General features: G+C 41.2%; 1 protein-coding gene across 2 annotated transcripts in view; it reads left to right on the top strand.

The window, feature by feature from the left end:
* LOC122655835 (phosphatidylinositol 4-phosphate 5-kinase 9-like) overlaps positions 1–23,665 on the top strand; it is a 91,235-nt gene that overhangs the window by 30,777 nt on the left and 36,793 nt on the right. For both annotated transcript variants that reach the window (XM_043850196.1, XM_043850197.1), the window contains one exon: positions 15,523–15,633. In XM_043850196.1, the coding sequence (XP_043706131.1) occupies positions 15,523–15,633 (111 nt within the window). The remainder of the gene's footprint in view (positions 1–15,522; positions 15,634–23,665) is intronic.

The following is a 23,665-nucleotide window of genomic DNA, read 5'->3' as shown; positions in this document are numbered from 1 at the left end:
ATGAGCCCATTCGTTTGCAGATCCTAGGGAAGTCTCCCTTTCCATCCTTGGATGAAGTATGTAGTTACTTGCAAAGTGAGAAAACCAGGAGAACAACTATGGATATTGCACCATCAACAGAGAGATCTGCTCTTGTTTCTAGTTCCCACAGAGACTGGAAAAGTGGGGGGAAAGGCCAAGGGCCAACTCTTGGAGATCACCGTGAGAGATTTAAATGTGATCACTATGGAAAGTTGGGACACACCAAGGACAGGTGTTGGGATCTTCATGTGCAACCTCCTAGTATGCGTGGTGGTTCATCTAGTGCCCGTGGAGGCAAGCGAGGGGGAGCTAGGGCTCACTCTATGACATCCGAGTCTGAGACATCTGGACCCCAGCCTGCTCCTGATTCCCATTCACAGGATGATATTCTAGCCCTTCGCCGGCTGATGTCTACCCTTGGAGGGTCAGCTACTGGTTCTACCTCTGGAGGGTCAGCTACTTCTGCCTCAGCTTTGCAGGTCTCGTTTGCTCCTTCTACTGCAACCACCTGGATTATTGACTTTGGAGCCTCTGATCACATGATTGGTATGTCACAGTATTATGATTCCTACTCCATTTGCTCTGGCTGGGACAAGGTAAAGGTTGTTGATGGTTCCCTTTCTTCTGTATCTAGTAAGGGTAATGTGAGAGTTACTCCTTCTATTTCCCTTGAGTCTGTCCTTCATGTTCCTGATTTTGCTACTTACCTATTATCAGTGAGTCACCTAACCAAATCCTTAAATTGTTGTGTCACTTTCTTTCCTTCCTATTGTCTTTTTTCAGGATTTGGAGACAAAGAGGGTTATTGGCAGTGGGACTGAAAAAGGACTGAAAAAGGAGGACTCTACCTTCTTGAACTACGGATACCTGATCAATCTACTGCTGTAGCTTATGTTTGTGGTCAGAGTGACTGTAGTACTTTGGAGTCTGTAATGCTTTGGTATCAACGTTTGTGTCATCCCTCTTTTGATGTTATAAGGAGACAGTTACCCCACTTGTTTACTTCTTTTCCTTCTTCTTATGTCTTTCAGTGTGAATCTTGTATTTTAGCTAAACATTGTCGCACGTCTTATCCTTATCGTGGTAATAGATCTACTGCACCTTTTTCTCTTGTTCATACTGATGTTTGGGGGCCTTCTCCTACTACTTTGTTTGGATTTTGTTACTTTGTTTCATTTGTGGATGGCTATTCTAGATTTACTTGGACTGTTTTGTTGAAACAAAAGAGTGATGTTTGTGATGCTTTTAAGGATTTTTATCAACTTATCAGTACTCAGTTTGGTACTCGAATCCAAATTGTTAGGTCTGATAAGGGGGGTGAGTACATGTATGGGGGGGCTCCAAGAGTTCTTTACTGATAATGGCATCATCCATCAACTGGCCTGTATTGACACCCCTCAACAAAATGGGGCGGCTGAGAGAAAAAACCGCCACTTGTTGGAAATCACCGAGAGTCTCCTCTTTGGTATGCATGTGCATAAGACTTTCTGGTCTGATGCACTTCTTACCGCTGTCTTTCTTATTAACCGGATCCCAACTCCACTCTTTGGCTCCAATTCTCCCCTGGCTCTTCTTTCTCTTCAATCCTCAGTCTTCTCCTTGCGTCCAAAAATCTTTGGTTGTGTTTGTTATGTTCATGTCAACAAATTAGCTCGTACCAAGCTTGATCCCAAAGCTCTCAAGTGCATCTTCTTGGGCTACTCTGATTCAATCAAAGGGTATAAGTGCTACCATCCTCCTTCCCGAAGACGACTTCTCTCCAAAGATGTCTCCTTCTTTGAGTCAATTCTTTACTTTTCTTCTACTCAGCATCCTCTTCAGGGGGAGAGTACTAGAAGTGAACAGGATGCTGATGTCATTCCTTTTCTATCTCCCTTGCCTACCTCCACTTTTCCATTTCTATTTGATATTGGAAAATACAAAGAAGTGGATGTTGTTGATGCTGATGGTGTTGTTGATATTGATGCTAGTAGTGGTGGTGATGCTAGCAGTGGTGGTGATGCTAGTAGAAAAAAAGAATACAAGGGAATAAGATTCAAAGATGTTGTATTCACAAGAGGTGAATGCTTGTTGAAGGCAAAAGGAAAGCAACGCTGGTATGCGTTGAAGGGAAAGCAACCATGCCAAAACCCCTCTTTGGATCCATATCCTCAGTCTCATCCTTCTCAGTCAGTTAATACTTCTCCTTCTAAATTAGATCTTCCCATTGCTATGAGAAAGGGGAAGAGAGCCTATACTAATCGCATAGCCCAATTTGTTTCCCATGACTCTATTTCTCCTACAGGTTTTGCCTTTTCCGCTGCCTTTGAGTCTTCTTCCATTCCCAAAAATGTCATAGATGCCTTATCCGATCCAAAATGGATGCAAGCAATGTCTGAGGAAATGGTAGCTCTGGAAAAGAACAATACTTGGACACTAGTTGATCTTCCCAGGGGGAGAACTCTAGTTGGATGCAGATGGGTTTATACCATCAAGTATAGATCCGATGGTACAGTGGAAAGATACAAAGCTAGGCTGGTTGCAAAAGGGTATAGTCAAGTGTATGATATTGACTACCAGGAGACTTTTGCCCCTGTAGCCAAGCATAACTCAATCAGGGTTTTTCTTTCAGTGGCAACCAATAAAGATTGGCCAATGTACCAATTAGATGTGAAGAATGCATTTCTTCAAGGAGATTTAGCAGAAGAAGTGTACATGCACCCTCTACCTGGTTTTAAGTGTCCCTCAGCTAAAGGGAAAGTGTATCTCTTGAAGAAAGCCCTCTATGGCCTCAAGCAGTCTCTCCTAAGGCCTAGTTTGAGAGATTTAGACAAGCCATCCTGAAGAATGGGTATTATCAGTGTCAAGCTAACCACACCTTGTTTATCAGAAGAGGTAATGGTACAGTTACAACTCTCATTGTCTATGTTGATGACATTGTGGTAACTGGGAATGATGTTACTGAGATAGACAGATGGAAGTCTTATCTGGTTAAACAGTTTGAGATCAAAGACCTTGGACTCTTGAAATACTTCTTGGGTATTGAAGTATCTAGATCAAGGAAAGGAATCAACATTTGCCAAAGGAAATTTGTCTTGGATCTTCTGAAAGAGACAGGCATGATGGGGTGCAAACCAGCAACTTCCCCCATTGATCCTAATCATAAGCTTGGTGATGAATGTGGTTCTTCTCATATAGATGCAAGAAAGTACCAAAGATTGGTTGGAAAACTAATCTATCTCTCCTTAACTCGACCAGACATTTCTTATGCAGTTGGTGTGGTGAGTCAGTTCATGCATGCTCCCAGGAATGGACATCTGGATGCGGTGTATTACATCATTGGATACTTGAAATCCTATCCAGGAAAAGGTCTTCTATTTGCCAGGTATGATCATTTGCAGATTGAAGGCTACAGAGATGCTGATTGGGCTGGTTCAGTCTCTGATAGGAGATCTACTTCTGGGTACTGTACCTTTGTGGGTGGTAATCTAGTTACCTGGAGGAGCAAGAAACAACCAGTTGTAGCTAGATCCAGTGCAGAGGCTGAGTTTAGGGCCATGGCTCATGGAGTGTGTGAGCTTATATGGCTAAAGAGACCACTTCAAGACTTGAGTTTTGAAACTGAAGGGCCAATGAGACTTTATTGTGACAACAAAGCTGCTATAAGCATTGCCCATAATCCGGTTCAGCATGGTCGAACCAAACATATTGAGGTTGATCGACACTTCATCAAAGAGAAGCTGGATTCTGGGTGCATTTGTACTCCCTTTGTGAAAACAGGTGATCAAGTAGCAGATATCTTTACCAAGGGTCTCATTTCTAGTCTATTCAGTACCTTATTGTGCAAGCTGGGAATTTAGGACATTTATTCTCCAGCTTGAGGGGGAGTATTAGAGTTATTAGAATAGTTGTATAAGGGTTGTTCTGTCATTGTCTTATTATTAGACATGGCGAAGTTGTATTTTTTTGTTATTTCTTCTTTATTTCTATGTACCTCCCTAGGGAGGTCTATGTAATTCTTAAAAGTGATTAATGAAGTGAATATGTGTGTTAAGAATCACTCAACACACATAATCGATTCTCCCAAACTCCATTCCTCTTTCCCTCTTCTCTTCTCTCCTTCTTCCTCTTGCTGTAAATCTTTTCTCCCTTACTAGAATCGATCCATCTTCAAGTTCTAACTGTGGCTGGTTTGGGACTGGGAATATAGGCCCAAAACCTGACCCAGTGCTTTGATTGTCAAACTCAAGTGTTGGTTGCCCAAATTGACCATAGCCACTATATTCGGAACCGGTGCTCTGCTGGCCATAATCATAGTCATGATGAGGCTGAGATGAATGCCACGACTGACGTTCACTAGTATTATCTATATTCATGCTTCCGAAACATGCAAGCATGGTCTGCATACTCATGTCGTCATCTTGAGCCTGTGACTGATTGCGACTCTTCTTTCTCTTGTACATAGAGGGGGCACCATGGTCTCGATCATGTGTGGCATGCGTAAACTGAGACTCACCTGTGTAACGCACAGGATCTGCCTGCGTTCCCACCTCATACTGGTACTGCTCGCGCATCTCCTTATGATGATCATCAAAATAACCACCACTTTGCATGCCACCACCATCACCACCACCATCACCATCACCACCATCACCATCACCATCACCATCACCACCATCATCATCACTATCATCATCACCATCATCATCATCAGCACTTCCTGTTGCAGCCTCAAAAAGTCTCGGTGACTCTGAATGCGCACGCCCCTCTTGCGACATATAGTCCTCAACATCTGTACCGATTATGGATGCAATGGTGGGGTTGGGCCTTCCCCCAGGCTGATCCATATCAGGTGCACCACGATCCCTCCTGGAAGATGTTTGCAAGCTCGATGGGTTCTTTATCATTGGTGTCCATTCCTTTACGTATGTGCCTCATCCTTAGTCTCATATTGTAATGCACATACACCAGATGCTCCAATCGTTGGTGACCCAATCTGTTCCGCCTCTTCGAGTGGATCAATGCGAATGTACTCCAGTTGCGCTCGCACCCGGAGGATGAACAAGTCTGTGAGAGCACTCTCACTGCTATCTTCCTCAGGTTGGGTAAACTTGTACCATAAAGCACCCATCAGTCGGCTACATTCCAAATATAGAATATTAGGAATATGTATATTATAAAGGGATAAAATTATAATTCATAAATGTAATGCCATGCTCCTACCAGGGTCTGACTTTTGTCTACCCTCCACTGCAGCTTTTCAACAGAAACTTGCGCTAGCCTCTCTGAAGAATTAGATCTGTTTTCATTCCAAATTTCAAATATTGTTAGAGGCATTAGTATTTACTATTTAGTAATTACATTCCTTTACTTATCACCAAAGTACCAAGTCCCATACTCTCACCTCATCATTGCACTCAGCCTGTGTCGTTGCATTGGGCTCCAACTTCTCAATAACATTTTGAATTGCCACTAACAAATCTAGTACTTTGGATTCAGATAATATACTGGTAAAGTGGAAACCACAAATATTACTTGTTAGTGACTTAATGTTTTTGAGTTTTGAATATGTAAATGTAAATACTCATGTAAAGTGTAAAGTATGTTGAAGTGTTGAACTCATCAGCTTTATGCAATGGATGACTCAAGTGCTTCTCCCACCGCTCATCAATGATGTTAATGTATGACCTTGCACTCCGGGGTATGGCAGGTCTTACCATTTCCTTCATATTCTAAAGAGCAGAATAAATGTGGGGCAAGGTAGGCTTCTTTTCTGTATCAACCTTCCTTAGTACTGCCACCACTGGCTCTAATATAGCAACAACTTTATGCAAGTCCTTCTAGAATTGGTCACTTGCAATGGTCTCTTGTGCTGCCCTCCCTTCTTCTGACTTAGACCCCTGCCAACCAAACCATTGTTCACTTGCAAACATAGACCTCAGACCTACCATCTTCGTCTAAAAGCTCTTCAATACAATGTAATTGGTGGCAAATCGAGTGACACCAGGCCTCACTAAATCGCCATTGCATTTTTCTCTTAATATGGCTAAAGCATAACCATGGTTATATACAAATGTGGTCACTTGTCTTGCCCTCTTGACCACACTTGGCACCAAAGTTTTCTTCCCCATGTCCTTGAACATTAGATCAATGGCATGTGCTGCACACGGATTCTAAAAGAGGCGGGTCCTCTTACTCTTCTTGTTCATCAACTTCTCTCCAGCCTTTTTAAAGTTAGAACAGTTGTCCGTCACAATTTGGATAACGTTCTTTGGTCCTATATCATCTGCTACCAACTTCAGTTCCTTATACAAGTATGATGCATCCTTTATATGTTTCAATGCATCGACAGACTTCAAGAATACTGTCTTCCCATTCCAACTCACCATGAAATTGATAATGGACTGTCTAGTAGGTCCAGTTCAACTATCAGCCATAAGGATAACCCCATATATCTCCCACCTTGGCTTCAGACTCTCAATATACGCTTTCAGCTCATCTACCTCCTTAGGAGGCAAATATACATTATATAATTCGTGTGGTGTGGGCCCCTTCCATCCTGGGCCAGCCCTCCCTACAGTGTCAAGGAATGAATGATAGTACGCTCATTGTGCTACATTAGCTGGAATGCCATTGTAGAACATGAACTTGCTAAAGGCATTCCGTGCTTCCTCTTGTTTACCACCAAACACTTGCGGGATGGTTGGCTAGTAGGCATCTTATTGCCTACAAATAGTTGGATCCTGCTAAAAAATGGGATCTGGGGAATGTACTCGTGGTCGGGTTGGGGGTGGTCGGATATAAGGATTCTGTCTTGTGCCAGTGCTTCTCCTCCTCTCATCTTGTTGCTTTGGTGCAGCTGAGCCAGATCCACCAGCTCCTCTTGCTTGCTCATATGCTCTCATATTCTCAAAATGAAAACTTTGTCTACTCTCTGCCAGCTGGTACAGTCTCCACTCAGCCTCTGATTCGAACTCATCTCCTCCATGTATCTCTACACCAGGCCTCTCTAGCACTGCCTCATCAAATTCTCTTTGTTTCCTTTCCCTCTCAGCTTTCTTTGCTCATCCTCCTCTCAAGTGTTGTGCCATGACCTGCTGTACTCGGTAAGGAACATTTCTGTACGTGGCAAACATCCTTACTTGTACAAGCCAAATGTTGTTTTAACCTAGTGGCTCCTCTAGATATCAATTTTCCACAATAGTTACACTTAGACTTCTTTTTATCCTCAGACATCGGGACTCCATGTTACCATGCTATATCAACATGGTCCCCATTGTGTATCAAATGTCTTACTTTTTATACTGTTATATAAAAAAGCATGTATTAGTAACTGTTACAGACCTAAAGTAATGTATTAAAGACTTAAAGTATTGTATTTGTAATTATTAAACATAATGTCAAGCTACTAGAACAATCAAATAGTTATCTCTTATTTATCCCCTAACCCTAGTATTTATTTCTTAATTAAAAATAAAATTTAGAATTTTGATTAAAAATATTTATACCTTAAAGTATAAAACATTATATTGTAATGATGTATTTGACACCATTTGAAGTTGGACATTATGTACATATGTTGTATATAATTTTCCAACAAGAACATGTATTTTTCCTTAATATTATATATTTTTTTAAAATTTTAATAATATATTTATTAATTTTGAAAAATAAAATAAATATTTTAATGGATGAAAAAACAAAATGACTCCATGAGGCTGTAGAGCATCCAAAGTTGTCCAACATACATGAAAATCACTGCCAAACAATCACTATTCATCCTATATTTTTCAAAAAAACCATTTTATTTTGCAGAAAATATAATAAAAAATTAATAACAGAAAAAAAAACCCGGACTCCATCAAGTGATAGATCGTCCAAAGTTATGTAACATATCTTAAAATGACATGAATCTACCAAGGTTTGAACAATTTTTTTTTGAAAAAAATAGATTTGGGGAAAAATAGTTTACCTTTGAAAAATCCTTCAAATTTGAGATGAATCTTGAAGATGTGTAGCTGAATCCTTCAAATGTGCAGCTGAATCAACTCTCCGGCAAGTTACAACTTCAAATCCAGAGCCAAAATGAGTCATAGCCAAGTCTTGAAGTTCAAAAGGAGAAGAAAACAGGTTCTGCGCAAAACTCGATTGAGTTCTGTCGAGTTTTGTTGAGTTAGGTACACTTTAAAGAGTTAGATGGGTCGAGATCTGGGTCGACCCGAGATCTCGACCCGAGACTCGATTTACCCGAGATCTCGACCGAGATTATGCACTTGTAAATATCGTATCCCATCTCGTCTCGCCTTCTTAAAAAACCAAGATCTCGAGCGAGATCTCACAAGTTCGCGAACTATGTTTTATTCCCCCAAAATCCACTCTTAGATCACCTAAATAAATTCCCAACATGTATATACATGCTTAGTTCTTGAACTTTCACAATTGTGAATAAAAAGATTTAATCTATTGATTTTCTACTTTGGTTAAATAATTCCTATGGGCATAACTCAGATCTGGTCAATAATCCTTTTTTGTTACCTTATTATACGCAATTTCTGAACAACAATATGTATCTCTATATATTTCTGAAACCAGATTTTTGAGAACCGAATGCAACCTTATAAAATCAAATTTGAATTCTGTACAATGTACTAGCCTGGTTTGTCTTTTCTTCTCGGTTCTCTTTCCTTTTTTTTTTTTTTAATCTGTTTTTCTCCTCTCTCTCTCGTTGTCTCCCTCTCTCATGTTTCTCTTTCCCCTCCCTTTTTTTAAGACTCATCTCTCTATCTTCTCTCGGTTTTTTTTTTTCGCGATCTCTCTCTTTCATGTTTCTCTTTTCCTTTTTTTATAATTCTAATTTGATAAGGAAACCAATTCCTTTCATGTATGGGATAAATTATTTTATGTAAGCAACAAGACTTGACCTTAGACTTCCACATCACATTATCAAGAAACTTGACCATAACATAACATTTAGAGAAAAACTAGTCCGAACCCTCCTGAAATCTCCCCCCTGTGAACCTGCCTGAACTCTCCCCCCTATGTCCGACCTCCCTGGGGAGGTGCCGCTACCTCCCAAGGAACCCCCTGATCCTAGGCCTTGGTCCTCCCTTTTCTCAAACCTAAGCCCCTCATCTCGTGATGGCTTTCCACTCCACTTTGTTCGTCCTACCATCATCGATGGCTCCAAAGCAGCCCACTATGAAGCTGATCTCCTCTGTCTTGAAGCTAAGAAATGGGGTAACTGCCTTGTAGGGCATTTTATGGGATCTCGACCCCCATTTCCTCTTGTCAAAGCTTCCCTTTCGAAGCAAAGGAATACAAAGAGTGGTTTTGAAACCTACCTGCTAGACAACGGGGTCTTCATCTTCAAGTTTGCTGAAGTAGAAGACAAAGGCAGAGTTTTGGATGGTGGCCCTTGGAATGTTGGAAGAAAACCTCTATTCCTCCGGCAATGGAATCGCTACCTCCAACCGCATTGCCTCGACCTCAGCTCACTCCCTCTCTGGGTCTCCCTCCCTGGGCTCCCTTTGCATTTCTGGTGTGAGGAGGGCCTTAGCGTTATTGGTTCGGTCCTTGGAAACCCTCTCTATTCAGACGGCAAAACCAAACTCCAGGATCGTCTCGCCTTCGCCAGAATTTGTGTGGAAGTTTCGGCGGATGCTCCCTTGCCAGCTTCCATCCTTTTTGTTGATGACGAAGGGTTCTCCTTCAACCAGGCTGTCCACTACGAATGGACCCCTCCTCAGTGTTTATCCTGCAAGTTGTTTAGCCATTCGACCGAAAAATGCCCTGCTGCTGGGCGTGGCGCCTCCGCTGAAGATCCCCCTGCAGGAGAAGCCTCCTCTGTTCCGCCTTCTTCTTGTGAGAATCCCATCCATGCCTTGGAGTTCTGCCCCAGCAGTACCTCAGTCGAGGTCCCTGGTTCGACAATCTTTTCTCCTGCTGTCATGGTTTGCAGTCACCCCGTCATGGATGGGGAAGGAATCGAGACCACGGTCGTCCCTGTTGTGACCGGAGTAGCATGTCCCATTATCGTGGCTCCAGTGCTCCCTGTTGCTACCGGAATAGATGTCCTTGCCTCTTCTCCGCTAGCTGCTGCTCTTCCCAACCTCCACCGTGGTCGGGGAAGATGCCGCCGACGCAGACCTTGCCGGAAAGGTCTCCCGGCTTCGATTTCTCCTCGCCGGCCTTCTCCCACTGTCCCAGTGGACCCCCTGCAACAGCAGGGTCAAACAGGTTCTCCATTCTCCAATCTGCCAGCCTCTGCGACGATGTCTCCTCCTCCCCCGATGCGCTGACCTCCTCTCTGCTTGTAGCTCCTATAGCCCCTGTTGAATCTGCCATCCCTTCTGTCCCTGTTGAGTCTGTCGCCCCTTTGTAGGTTTTCCCTTCGCCTCTCGGTATCTCTGCCTTCCTCAAATCGCTGCATAAGGGATTTTTATCCCCTAGGCCCCCTCCCTCCTCGATTTCTCCGCCTACCGATGTGGTCCCCCTCTCAATAGACGTGGTCCCCCTTTCAATCGATGTGGTCCCCACTGCGTCTTCTTCTCCTTTATCCTCTCCCTCTCTGGCCCAGTCCTCCTCGGGTCCAATTGCTCCAAATTCCTCTCTGGCCCAGTCCTCTCTCTGCTCCTCTCAAGTTGGCCCTTTGGGTCCTGACGGGCTTGTTCCCTCCATCCCCTCTTCCCTTAATTCTTCTGCTTCTCAGTCTCTCCTCGTTTTTCGTCGCCGTAATCCCAGCTCCCCTCCTTTTCCTCGGAAGTGTCCTTACATTTCGTACTCCCTGCATGGCCCTAAGTTGGATTCGTCCCTCGATTCTGATTCTAGAATTTTCAATTTAAGTGGTGAGCCTATTGACCCGGGTGAGTGGGTCCGTTTTGAGCGGGGTTTGGCTCTTCGGTTTTGGTTGGGCTGGAGCTTTGTTCTTTGGTGCGCTTTTGGTTGGGCTTTGGCCTTTGTACTGTCCTTGCCTTTTGGTAGGGCTTAGTGTTATCTTTGCTTATATCTCCCTCCCCCTTTTTTTCTTCCCCCTTTGGTAATTGAATTAATTATTCATCAAAAAAAAAAGACTTGACCTTAGACCTCACACTCATATGTAGTCACAACCACTAAGCCAATAGCTCAATTGTTAACTAAATCCACAAAATCAATTTCAATAAAAGAACTAAAGCACTCTTTAATTTTAAGTATCTTATTCACCATTATGCCATCCCATACTAGGTTACAACAACAACCATTACCTTATCCCAACTAAATGGGGTCAACTACATGGATCCGAAGAGGTCATTAAAAAAAAGGGGGGGGGGGTAGAAGGAAGTAAAAAAGAGATAGAATAATATTACTAAAGGGAAAAGTCTAAGCAGTAGTCAAAGCAGCATCCCAGGAACATCCCCCTACAAGGGGTTGGCTACATGGGTCCTTGTCCTCCAAACAACTCTATCCGCGGTCATACTAGAATTGAGCCCTACCACATGCATATCCTTTCTTACCACTTCTCCAATAGTCATTTTAGGCCTGCCCCTACCTCTTTTAGCTCCTTCAAACTGAATTTGGTCACTCTTTCTTACTGGTGCATCCATGGGTATCCGTTGGACATGACCATACCACCTCAAGCGGCTCTCACGGAGCTTGTCCTGGATTGGTGCAGCTCCCAATTCGGTTCTAATACAATCATTCCTTACTCTATCTCTCTTGGTCTTGCCATACATCCTCCGCAACATCCTCATCTCCACCATGCTCATCTTATTTATATTATTCTTCTTAACGGCCCAACATTCCGCTCCATAAATCATCGTTGGTCTTATTACTATCTTATAGAATTTCCCCTTAAGCTTAATAGACATGCGTTTGTCACATAAAACTCCTGATGCACCTCTCCATTTCATCCGTCCTACTTTAATTTTATGGGAAACATCATCCTCTATATCACCCTCTTTGTTAAAGATTGACCCCAGGTACCTAAAGCATTCACTATGTGGTAGTTCTCGCTCCTCAAGTGTCACCACTTCATCACCTCTCCTGGTTTGACTGAAGTTACACATCATATATTTTGTCTTTGCTCTGCTTAACTTAAAACCTCTTGATTCCAAGCAAGATATCCGTAACTCCAGCTTCACATTAATTCCTTCCACTGTCTCGTCTATCAAAACAATATCATCAGCAAAAAGCATACACCAAGGGGCCTCATCTTGGATGTGTCTGGTTAAATCTTAGTTGTAACCCATACTAGGTTGCAACTAAGATTAAATTCTGCACATAACGGTAACAAGGAAAGAATATTCATAAATTTACAAAATTGCCCTTGAAGTATAAAATTACGAAGATACCTCTGTGCAATATCTCTCTCTCTCTCTCTCTCTCTCTCTATGTATATATATATATATATATATCAGCTTCCATAAAAGTTAGGGACCTCTACGGTAGTCTTCACAATGACTCCACTTCCCTAAGTATCTGTGCTCCTCCTACTTCTTGCACCACACATAAGGACTGCTCCCACTACTTGAGCCCTCGCTCTCTTCGCGTTACGTCTTCTCCTTGGGGCATTCGATCGCTCTACCGAAGCTTTTGACTCACGCCTCCCGGCCTGGCCTCTATTGCTACTACCTCTAGCTTTTCCCCAATGGGGTGACGCTTGAAGGCAAGTAGGCTATTGAGACACAAATAATTACATTTTCGGCTTACACAAAATGGCTATGGCTTTGGAATGTCTTCTTCTCAAATAGGGTAAAGCCCCCGTGCTAACATACAAAACTGGTCACAGGAAAGGGCAAAAGAGACGAAGGCTAAAGCCCTTCCGATGTCGACTGCTTCTTGTTCTCACCCAACCGCTTCTTTTGATTTTCTTATTCAAAAGAATCCTAGACTAAAGAAGAAGCTCCTGAATCAACGCAGGGCCAAATCAGCAGCAGGTTTGGAACACCGCCGGTGACTTTCTCAGGGCTCCGCAAGAGAAGAAAGAAGCTCCGGGTCTACTTTAGAATAAGTGAAGTGAAGGTCCCACCGAAGTAATACTGCCCTCTACTTCATCCGACCCCTTGCCTGGGGATCAGTTTCTCCTAACTTTCTGGTCACCCTTCGTAAAGGTTCTCGTGCTTGTACTCAACTGTCTCATGTTGCTTATCTTGTTTCTCAATCTGTTACTCTCTCTCATCTTCCTCCTTCACTCCGTAATTTTTCCTTGTCTTTATCCATTGTGTTTGTACCCATTAAGTATCAGGAAGCCCTATTACATCCTGGTTGGAAATGTGCTATGGATGTTAAGATGGATGCTTTGTTGGATAGCTGCACGTGATCTTTTACTGACTTATCCACTGGAAAGGAGCTTGTGAGGTGTCGTTGGGTGTACACAGTTAAGTACCTTCCAGATGGTTCTGTTGAACGACTCAAAGCTCACTTAGTTGCCAAAGGATTTACTTAGACATGGTGTTGACTATTTTGAGCTTCTCTCCAGTGACGCGTTTCAATTCAGTTTGTGTTCTTATTTCCTTGATGGTGAATCTTGATTGACCTCTGTTTCAGCTAGATATTAAAAATGCATTTCCTTATGGTGATCTTAAGGAAGAGGTATATATGGGGCAACCTCCAGAGTATGTTGCACAGGGGGAGAATGCATCCAAGGTATGTTGTTTGTCTTCACAAGGCAATCGCTGAAGCAATCTCCTCGTGCCTGGTTTGACAAGTTTAGTAAAGTTGTTGCCTTGTTGGTGGTTATGGAATAACTCAGTGCTTCTCTGTTCGCTCAGTTTTTGTACGTTGTCGTAGGGACAAAGTCGTCATTCTTGTGTTATATGTTGATGATATTATATCTGGTAATGATTCTTTGGGCGTTGATGATGTCAAGGCATATCTATACCAGCATTTTCTGATGAAGGACTTCGGGATGCTCAGTTACTTTTTGGGGATTGAAGTCGTTCGTTTCAAGAAGGTGTCAAATTATCTCAGAGGAAATATGTTCTTGATCTTCTATTTGAGACTGGAATGTTAGGCTGTAAACCTATTGATCATCCTATGGATCCTAATCTAAAACTTGGGACGTGTGATGGCAAGGAATTTGAGGATAAACATCATCAATATAGAAGATTGGTTGGGAAGCTTATTTATTTAACTGTTATTCGTCTTGATATTTCCTTTGCCATTGGAGTTATTAGTTAGTTCATGGAGAATCCTAAACAGGATCCCTGGGATGTTGCTTGCTGCATTCTGAGGTATCTTAAAGGGGCTTCCGGGAAAGTGTTTATCTATCGTCATCATGATCACACTGATATTGTGGGTTATTTTGATGTTGATGGGCTGGTACTGCAGATGATCACCGGTCAACTACTGGATATTGTACCTTTGTTGGTGGTAACCTTGTGAGTTGTGACTTGGAGGAGTACGAAACTGACCACCGTTGCTCGGTCTAGTGCGGAGGCTAAATATAGAGCTATGGCACATACTGCAAAAGAATTGATGTGGTTGAAATCTCTCATTGAAGAATTGGGGTTCTCAGTTATAAAGCCTATGAGGATGAATTGTGATAATTAAGTTGTGATCTATATTGCCATAATCCAGTTTTTCATTAGAGGACTAAACACATAGAGGTCGATTGTCATTTTGTGCGGAATGTAGTTGTGCAAGGACTGATTTCGACTCTGTTTATCAACTTCAGCGATCGACTTGGTGATTTGTTCACAAAGGCATTGTTCTGGCCTGGTTTTCTTACTGGATGTTCCAAGCTGGGTATGGGAGAAATATACTTCAGCTTGAGGGGCAGTGTTAGAGCGTGTACCGTGTAGCGTGGGCTGCTGGTCCATGGACTAGTGTACTGTGCGATATCTTAGCTCGGTTAGCTTCGCTAAGTCTTTATCTATTAGCTGAGTGCTTGTCATTTCTCCCTTTATATAATATATAAAGATTAAGCCTAAATCCTAATGAAACAAGGAAAGAGATATCCCATGGTACATTAGTCCATGGACCAGCTGCTCACACTACACACTTTTAACATATAGTAACTGAAAATTATCAACTAAATGCTGCCTTCTATTTAATTTGTGAAACTTTTGGTAAAATTAGTGTAAATCCAATATAGGAGGATTCGCAGTATATCGGGTTGCTCGACTGATGGTCTGGCATGATTTTTAGGATCAGCTCACTTGCATGTGACCCACTTAAGAGTTTATTAGACCAGAAATCAAATGGTCATAAAGAGTTCAGTAGAACTCCTAAAAACTCATAAAAGGTTATACATTGATGAGATGGTTAAATTTGTTTGATTGAGCTTATATTGGTGTTTTTAACCTTTTGGATTGTCCTATTCCTATCAACTTAAATCATGTGGTGGATATCACACTTCCTTCAGTATTTATGCAACTGCTTTAACTTTTCAGTCTTCCTGTCAAGCCTGTAAAATCTCCTTTACGTATTACACATGTTAATAATCTACCCTGGTGTTAATTTTGTAGCATCTAAACACATGATACATACCATACTGTTAAAAAATCATTGATAGAAGTCCTGCTGACTGGGATTCTAAATGTGTAGGTTCTTCTAAGGATGCTTCCAAACTATCACCATCATGTTCGTACTTATGAAAATACCCTCATCACCAAATTTTTTGGTCTTCACAGGATCAACCCTTCAAGTGGCCAAAAGGTAATGGATAAAACTGAAAATTCCGTTGCTGCACATGGAGTGAGTTTCCTATTGTGGTGAAAATACGACATGGTTATTCAATTTCATGGTTCTTTTACGTTAGCCAGAACAAAGAAACCTGTGTGATGCGTATAACAAGGACAGGAAAATAAAAATGGAAGAGCAAAATGGTGCAAAATTAACCACAATAAAACTTTTGTCATGGCACTCAAAAACTACGACCTACAAATTCATTTGAAGATGATAAAAGCAGTTCGCATTAAAATTTTTGTTTGAGGGTAGGTTGAGATGCGCTCATCATTACAGCATGAAGCTGTTAACCATAGTTATCAAGGAGTTGCCAAGGCAATGCCATGGCGTCCAGGCTCCTTGGTCACCTTGGACGCCTTGGGTGCCTTGCCGCCATGACGGTGTTGCCTGGATTTTTTACCCTCTAAAACGCCATGGTCGCCTTCCCGCCTTAATAACTATGCTGTTAACAACAATCCATTGTATGAGTGGAACTATGTCATTCTTTCAGATTATAAGGAAGTGTAATTTTTCATTGATATTTTTAATCACTGGTAGAATTGTGGTAATTGGACCACTGAAACTCACTGGATAGATTAATGACCATTTTATATAAAGTTCATTATGACAGGATCTCTCTTTGGTTTTGCACTTCAGATTTCATATTTTCAAACTTTGTTGGGCAGCCTGTTTGTACTGCTAGGACGCGGTGGTAGAAATGGTTTATGGTTGATTAAGGTTTGACACGGCATATAATTTGTGTTACTATTACAGGGATAATATGGATCACTGAATTGTCTGATTGTTTAATGGAAGCTTGGATCAAAAGGGGGACGAAGAGATTTGGGTGGATTAATGGTGAAAGTTGGTATTTGTAGGCTTTTCTGACTGGATTAAAGATGGAGTTTTGAATGCTGAAAGATGTAGGTTAGGTGAAAGAACAATACAGTGAGAGATTAGAGAGAATAAAGAGAGAAAATGAAGAATAAAGAGAGTAAAAGAAGATGAAGAGAGAGAGGAAGAAAATAGAGTAATAACTAGAGTTTTTAAAACCAGACCAGGCATTGAACCAGAAAAAGTGCCTGGTTCCAGTTCTTGCCAGTTTTGACCAGGTCAAACCATTGTTTAATAACAAATTTAAAATGATTAAACTTTGGAAGAATAGAAACAAATGAAATAAAAAAATACCAATAAGCACCACAGGTAACATTTGGTGCAGTGCTAGGTGTTTCGCTACTTAAAAGCGAGGTTAGAGCTACAATTCTCTTCGAACACAGCTCCACTTTAGATTTTTTACTTGAAGAAGCTGTTGAACTGAACCGTTAGAGCTACGTTTCTCTTCGAACACAGCTCCACTTTAGATTTTTTAGTTGAAGAAGCTGTTGAACTGAACCTGCCAGTTTTCAATGAACTCCCTGATTCAATCCAGTTTCACTGCCAGTGTGGTTCAGTGTCATCAAATGGCAGGATTATGTTAAATGAGACACATACATAAAGACTATTCAATCCTATCTTGACCTGGGCTCCCAGAAAAACGTAACAGCTCTCACGCATCTCATTTACTTTTCTCTTGATGGATTTGACCGCTATTAATATAAGAAATTACTAGGATTCAACACAATAACAACAACACCAAGTGCCCCTAAAAAATAAAAAATCAGAATCAAGTATTATCTCAGATACAAATAAAATATCACCTATATCTTGGACCTATTGATAACAACCCAGTTGAAGCTTAGGAGCAGAAATTTACATTGCTTCTTTGTTCCTTGTGACCATGGAACGAGGTCTCGCTGAGATCCCCAAGATATCTCGGTTTTTTGAAGGTCCGAGACAAGACAGGATGAGTTAAGGAAAAAGCATCGACTCGAGATCATAGTTTGAAATTTCGTCTCGTCTCGCCATTTCGGGCTGGTCAAAATTTCCAAAATATTTCGAAATTTCGGCGAAATATGGTATTTTTTCTGGCATATTTCAGCACTCCATCTCAATGGGTTTTTGGCCACATTAAGGCCTGATACTTCATGTACACCCTTATTTAAGCTAAACAAACACATTTAAACCTTCATATTGCAAAAAAATGAACTCAAAGTTGTGTTTTGGGTTTGCACCCTTGATTGACAGTGTATGGTCGGACCCTGATGTATAAATGGTTAAATACACATTGTTTAAGTAATATACCGAAATTTCACGAAATTTTGACGAAATATACTGAAATTTGAACATTTTTCATTTTAGAAGCCCATCTCATCTCGGTAGTGTCGAGATTTCGGAAATATGCCTGTCACACCCCGGCCCGGTTAGTAAGGGCATGGTTTGACTGGATGCCAACCGACACCCAACCAACCACCAGAATCACAAGTACAGTACTCACATTCATAGAATTAACACAATACAGTAATCAACACGCAGCGGAAGAGAGAATAAATAACAATAACAACAGTAATAAAAGGAATCTAAGTGATAAATTGATATATATATATATATATATATATGATTTAAGACTTGCATTTACACTATACAGCTTCTCAGAATTAAAAACAAGCTCAATGGTCTACAAAAGCCACTATATCTTTTACTATAACAAAAATAATGTATTAAAACAAAAGATCATAGCCTAATCCGTCAGGCCACATCACAGAAATGCGTACGCGTGGCATACGCAGGAAAAATCATGTACTTCAAACTCCCGCACCGCACGACCATCATCGGTGTGGAAATCCAAAGCAGCCATAGTATCCATACTTGGTTCCTCACAACCAGCCACAGTATCTGAAAAGAATAAATATCCGCAGGGATGAGCTCCATTGAGCCCAGCGAGGGAAAACATGCAAACAGATGCAAATAGTCCATGATGCATGGCTTAAGTCTGAGCATGCAACTAGCAACAGATCTAAGTCTTATGAGGTTTAAATGCTACTGTAACAGGTATGATATCCTCAGTTCTAGAATCACGCATCGGACCCTAAGAATACTACTCTACTACAATGGAGACCCGCCAGTACCGGAGTTACACATCGGTTCCCAGCGAACCCCCAATGTTAACCCTACTGTTTACCCCATTCCGTAAATACTCTTCGAACCTAGGACAGTGAATGGCATTCCGGAATCATCCCTTCGGACCTACCACGGGTTATCCAACACCTTACCCTTGTTGGCAAGGATCGTAGCATTGGGTTTATGATAGCCTAACCGTATGCAGTTCTAACATGGATGTCATATAATTCAGTAATAGATAGTAAAGTAAATCAGTTCCATCATTACCTCTCAAGCACATCATTCATAGATCACAGTAGTAAGATGCATATGCAATATGGAATGTAACCTAACCATCATGCATACACTTAATGCAAAAGGAAAAGCTATAAACATATATGACATAACTTCTAACATGATGAATGAACAGGTGCAGCAAGCATAAGCATAAATTAATGGAAATAAACATTCTCAAACAAAGTCAAATTCCACTCACCTTGAGTTGGAGGGTGTGCCAAACCAAAAATAGATCCAACTCTTTAATAAACCTCAATCAAAATAGAGATTACAACCTATTTTAACAATACACAACATTAATTAGGTTACTACTTACTAGGACAAATCTGAATCAAGCCCCAACCATTTAGGGCAAAACCAAGGCAGCAAAGGAGGACCGAATTCAGACTTGTCCTGAGATCGGACGTCAGCAGGGGGTAGTTTCTACATCCGGTAGGTGTTGCAGAGCCTGGTTTTGAGACCCAACTTCATGGATCTTGCCATGCATGGTTTAAAACACAAAATTGGCTTTAAGGGGATGAAGAATATACCATTTGGGTCAATACAACCCAAATGCATGTTGGATTTAGGGTCTTTAACTTCGAAAACCCCAATTCACAAGATTTGGGCTGAGATGGGTTATGAACTCAGCAAAACCAAAGAAGAATGGAAGAAATTGGGGAATTTCAGTATGGTTTGATGGCCTACCAAGATATGAGATGGAGGAGATCGTAGCAACCCAATCGATTTGGTCCTCCCCAAAGCCTCTCTCTCCAATAGCCAAGTTCTTCAAGCCCAAGTTCTCCTTTCCTTTCTTCTTTTCTCTTCTTTCTCCTTAGAGCAGAATCGGTTCTTGTTTAGATAGAAATGAACTCCTAAGGCTAAGTATTTCTTATATAGTTAGTTATACTAGGGTGTGTTTGGTTTGGGCCTTAATAGAATTAGTTTGGAAAAAGTGATTATCTAAGTTAATTAAAAGACAATTAACCCCATAAAGATTTATAGTTAAGTCCTGGGATTGATGTCCTTCGACATAGATGAGAACCCGGTCGTGATGGAACACGTGCGGCTCGATCCACACGGGGATGTGGGTCCCACAGGTGAAAATTTATTTTTCAGCCAATATTACATAATTAAAGCATTAGTTCTATATATGTAATAATGGATTCTTACCTACAACCCGGCCTAAGAGATTGAGAGGTTTTGCATATGCTCCACCCAACATGTCTCGAACGCAAACTTATGTGCGGGGTCCCACTGGGTTCTTCAGACTCAATAATGGCTAACTGAGTTGGCTCTTCGGAGTCTTCCATAGATGAGTCAAGGGATTGGTCCGAATCCTCAACCGATATAGCCCACAACATTAAGGCATACATGGATACTGAACCAGAACCTGAAATCACACAAGTTCAAATAGGCCCAAGTTCGAGTTGGGTCTCACAATGCCGATATATCGGTGATATATTGCGAAATTTTGAACCATGCTCGAGATCTCGGTATTTTACATTAATTGTATGCTTTCTACTACTAAATTATGTGTAGAATAGGGCCTATTAGTATGTCGTAGCCTACCAACCTAGAGTCCAAAGTCAAACTCCTATTTGGACTTTGATAATTCAACATCTGATAGTGTCATTGTGTTTAAATGGCCCAAAATAGGCTGTATACCAAGTTTCATGACCTAACTAGGTCAAAAATCCACTGACACCTGGCTTTGAGTTCACAAAAAAAAAATGCACCAACTCGCCGAGATCTCAGCCCAACTCGGTTTTCTGCCTGGCCGAAACCAGGTCCGTGATTGAGACCTTGCACCATGCTTGTGACAAACATATCTTGCGGTCATTTGCTCATAGAAAGACTTAATAGGGGATCCTACATTTAAAAGACGTGAGGATTCTTTCCCATTGCCTTGAATATGGGTAAGATTAAGGCATATGGCAAAGAATGGTAATGATGGAACCACTGATATCAGAACACAGATTATCTTGTAGTTTAACCTATTCGTTATGAGCCATTTAATCAGCCATTTGAATACAGATCTTGTTGAAATATCCAACCCAAAAGCTTAAGCTGTTAGGCGGAGAGGCCCAACTGGTATGAAGTCATCAAAGGTCCCTGAGTTTTTCAATTTGCGATTATTGCTGACAAGTCCTTTCATGGGAAAGTATAAGAATGCAAAGAAGCAGTGTATGATTTTATTGTTTTTTTTTTCATGTTCTCCTAAATGATATTTTCCCTTTTAAAGGAGAAAATTAAACAAAAAGGTAGAGCTTTTTTGGGTTTTTCTAAATTTCTTCTCTGTATCATAGGGAATTGCATACATACCCAGAGGCAGGCAGAGGGATAATGTGGCCAAGCCCAACAATGATTTTTTTTCTTTCTTTTCAAGCTAATTTTTTTAGTGAGAAAAGGATTATACAATAATAATCTTTACAGTGTACTGAGATATACACTTAAACATTTCAGATCAACATATCTCTATATTCTTAAGAGACTAATCACATAACAATCAACTAAAAATGCATCCCCATACAAAGCCAAAGAATCTTTCCAAATACCGATGTTGATTGTTGGGTGATGTCCTTACCATTCTTGCTATCTTTGCCTAACTACAAAAATTTTCAATTCCTTCGTACCCGAAACCCCATGCATTATAATTGCAATGAGTAATTTACTACATTCTGTCCTTTCTCACCAAATGGAGCATGACCCAGGTGATAAAAGTAATTTCTTGGACACAAGCACAACTACTAAAACTCCACAAAAGCTCACAAAGTATGCCTGCATGTCAGAAGCAACAAATCAATCATAAAACAAGTGTTTAATTGTTTCAACATCCTTTTTCACACATTACAGTTGTTTGAAAAACTTATACCTCTCTTTTGCAGCTTGTCCTTACTCCTTAGTGGACTTTCTAAGAACAGGTACTCACTTTTTTGATAGTTCAGACTCTCTCTGAGCCTAATGATTTTGGTAGCCATTGGGATCTAAATGCTTAAAAAAAGGGTCTTCTTATGGGACAGCAGACACCCACTTTGGTGATCCACGACATCGCACCTAACGTCAAATATCTGCTATGGAAGCTCCAATGGGGCCCAAAATTTATGAACAGTTTGATCTCAAGGTCCCTTGCCCACGTGTCAAGTTGCAGTCCAATCTGAGTTGGTCAGGTCCCAAAACAATTTATTAAAAAAATCCAGGAGTACAAAAGAGGGTGCAAGGGACTATGGAGGGTGCATGGGCACTACCACGCCGTGCTAGCAGCAAGAAAAGCGCTAACGCCCCAACTATAAACGGGCGAGCTAACGTACCCAGCAAGAAAATCTGATCTATGACCACCCTATATAATGGGGGCATTAGCACAACGGTGGTCTACAATCAGCTCAACCACAGGGTGGTTGTAAATATATGTGGGGTATGCCATTACAAGGGAGGGTAATGATTGAATTTTGAGACTGAAATTTAACACCTGGCCTATCTAAACCTTGGCTTGTCTATCCAATGGTCAGAAGTGCCAGCATCATCCTGGAAATAGGGGCATTTGGTGTCAGGTGCAATTCCTAGATCACCAACTTGGGTGATTTATAATTCCACCCCCCCCCCTTTCCCAACTATAAAAAAAAACTGATTTTTTTCTGTTCAGGGGCCCACAGAGATGAAGCTTTTGGTTTGGAGAGTATGATATTGTAGTGCCTTTTTTGGACTTTCTATTTGTAACAGGAGAGAAACCAAGAACCATTTCTTACCAAGGTTGAAGAAGAGAAGAGGAAGTGAGAGAGAGAGAGAACAACAGAAGAGAATCCAACCTGCCACGATAGGATTCAGTAACTCTTCTCATGGTATCATCCTTTATTAATAAACCAGCAAGTGGAGCCTTAGTAGGAAACCTACTAAGACTCCAACACCTAATTACAATCTAACTACAAGGAAGCAATAAAGGAAAGTAAACACCTACTAACATTACCGGCTAAACTCAGACTCAACTTAGATCACGATAGGGACACTCTATTTCTATAGATATGGTAGAGGGGCCCTCCCCCTATCGTGATCTACACCCAACACATAACTAAAACCATAGTTGTCAAGGCGGTGGAGGGGTTCCTAAGCGCTTAGGCAACAAGGCACCCGCCTATGCGACCAAGGCTCCCAAGTATTATTTATTATTGCCCTCTTTTCTAACATGTTCAGTATGTTACTATATATTTATATCATCAAAAATCAACATTAACCCACATCAAGTCGTCAAAAATCATTAAGTCGCATCAAGTCATCAAAAATCAATATTAAGCCACATCAAGTCATCAGAAATCAACATAGAACTAGAAGACAGTAAAACCGAGGAAGGAAACTATTGTAAGTTTGAAACAATCAAAACATGCAGTTGGTTTATACTGTTCTTGGAATTGGTCATTGTCACGGTATACCTAGTCTCACATTTGGATTACATTGTTGTTAGAAAATATAATCTTATCTATGAGTAATTAGACTGCTCTCGATTTAGAGAAATGTTCTTGTTCTCTAAGAAGTTTGACTGGTCAAATGATTTTATTTTTACATAAGACTTTTTGTATTAGGTAGAGAGGGTGAGCCTTGGTGCAACGGTAAGGTTGCTCCATTGTGACCAAGTGGTCACGGGTTCGAGTCTCTGGAAACAGCCTCTTCGCAAAACAGGGGTAAGGCTGCGTACATTATTATCCTCCCCAAACCCTGCAATGGTGGGAGCATCATACACTGGGTACGCCCTTTTTTTTTTTTACTTTTTGTATTAGGT

Source organism: Telopea speciosissima, chromosome 3, assembly GCF_018873765.1.
Source record: "Telopea speciosissima isolate NSW1024214 ecotype Mountain lineage chromosome 3, Tspe_v1, whole genome shotgun sequence".
Taxonomy (NCBI): Eukaryota; Viridiplantae; Streptophyta; class Magnoliopsida; order Proteales; family Proteaceae; genus Telopea; species Telopea speciosissima.
This window is presented reverse-complemented; position numbering and strand designations above follow the sequence as displayed.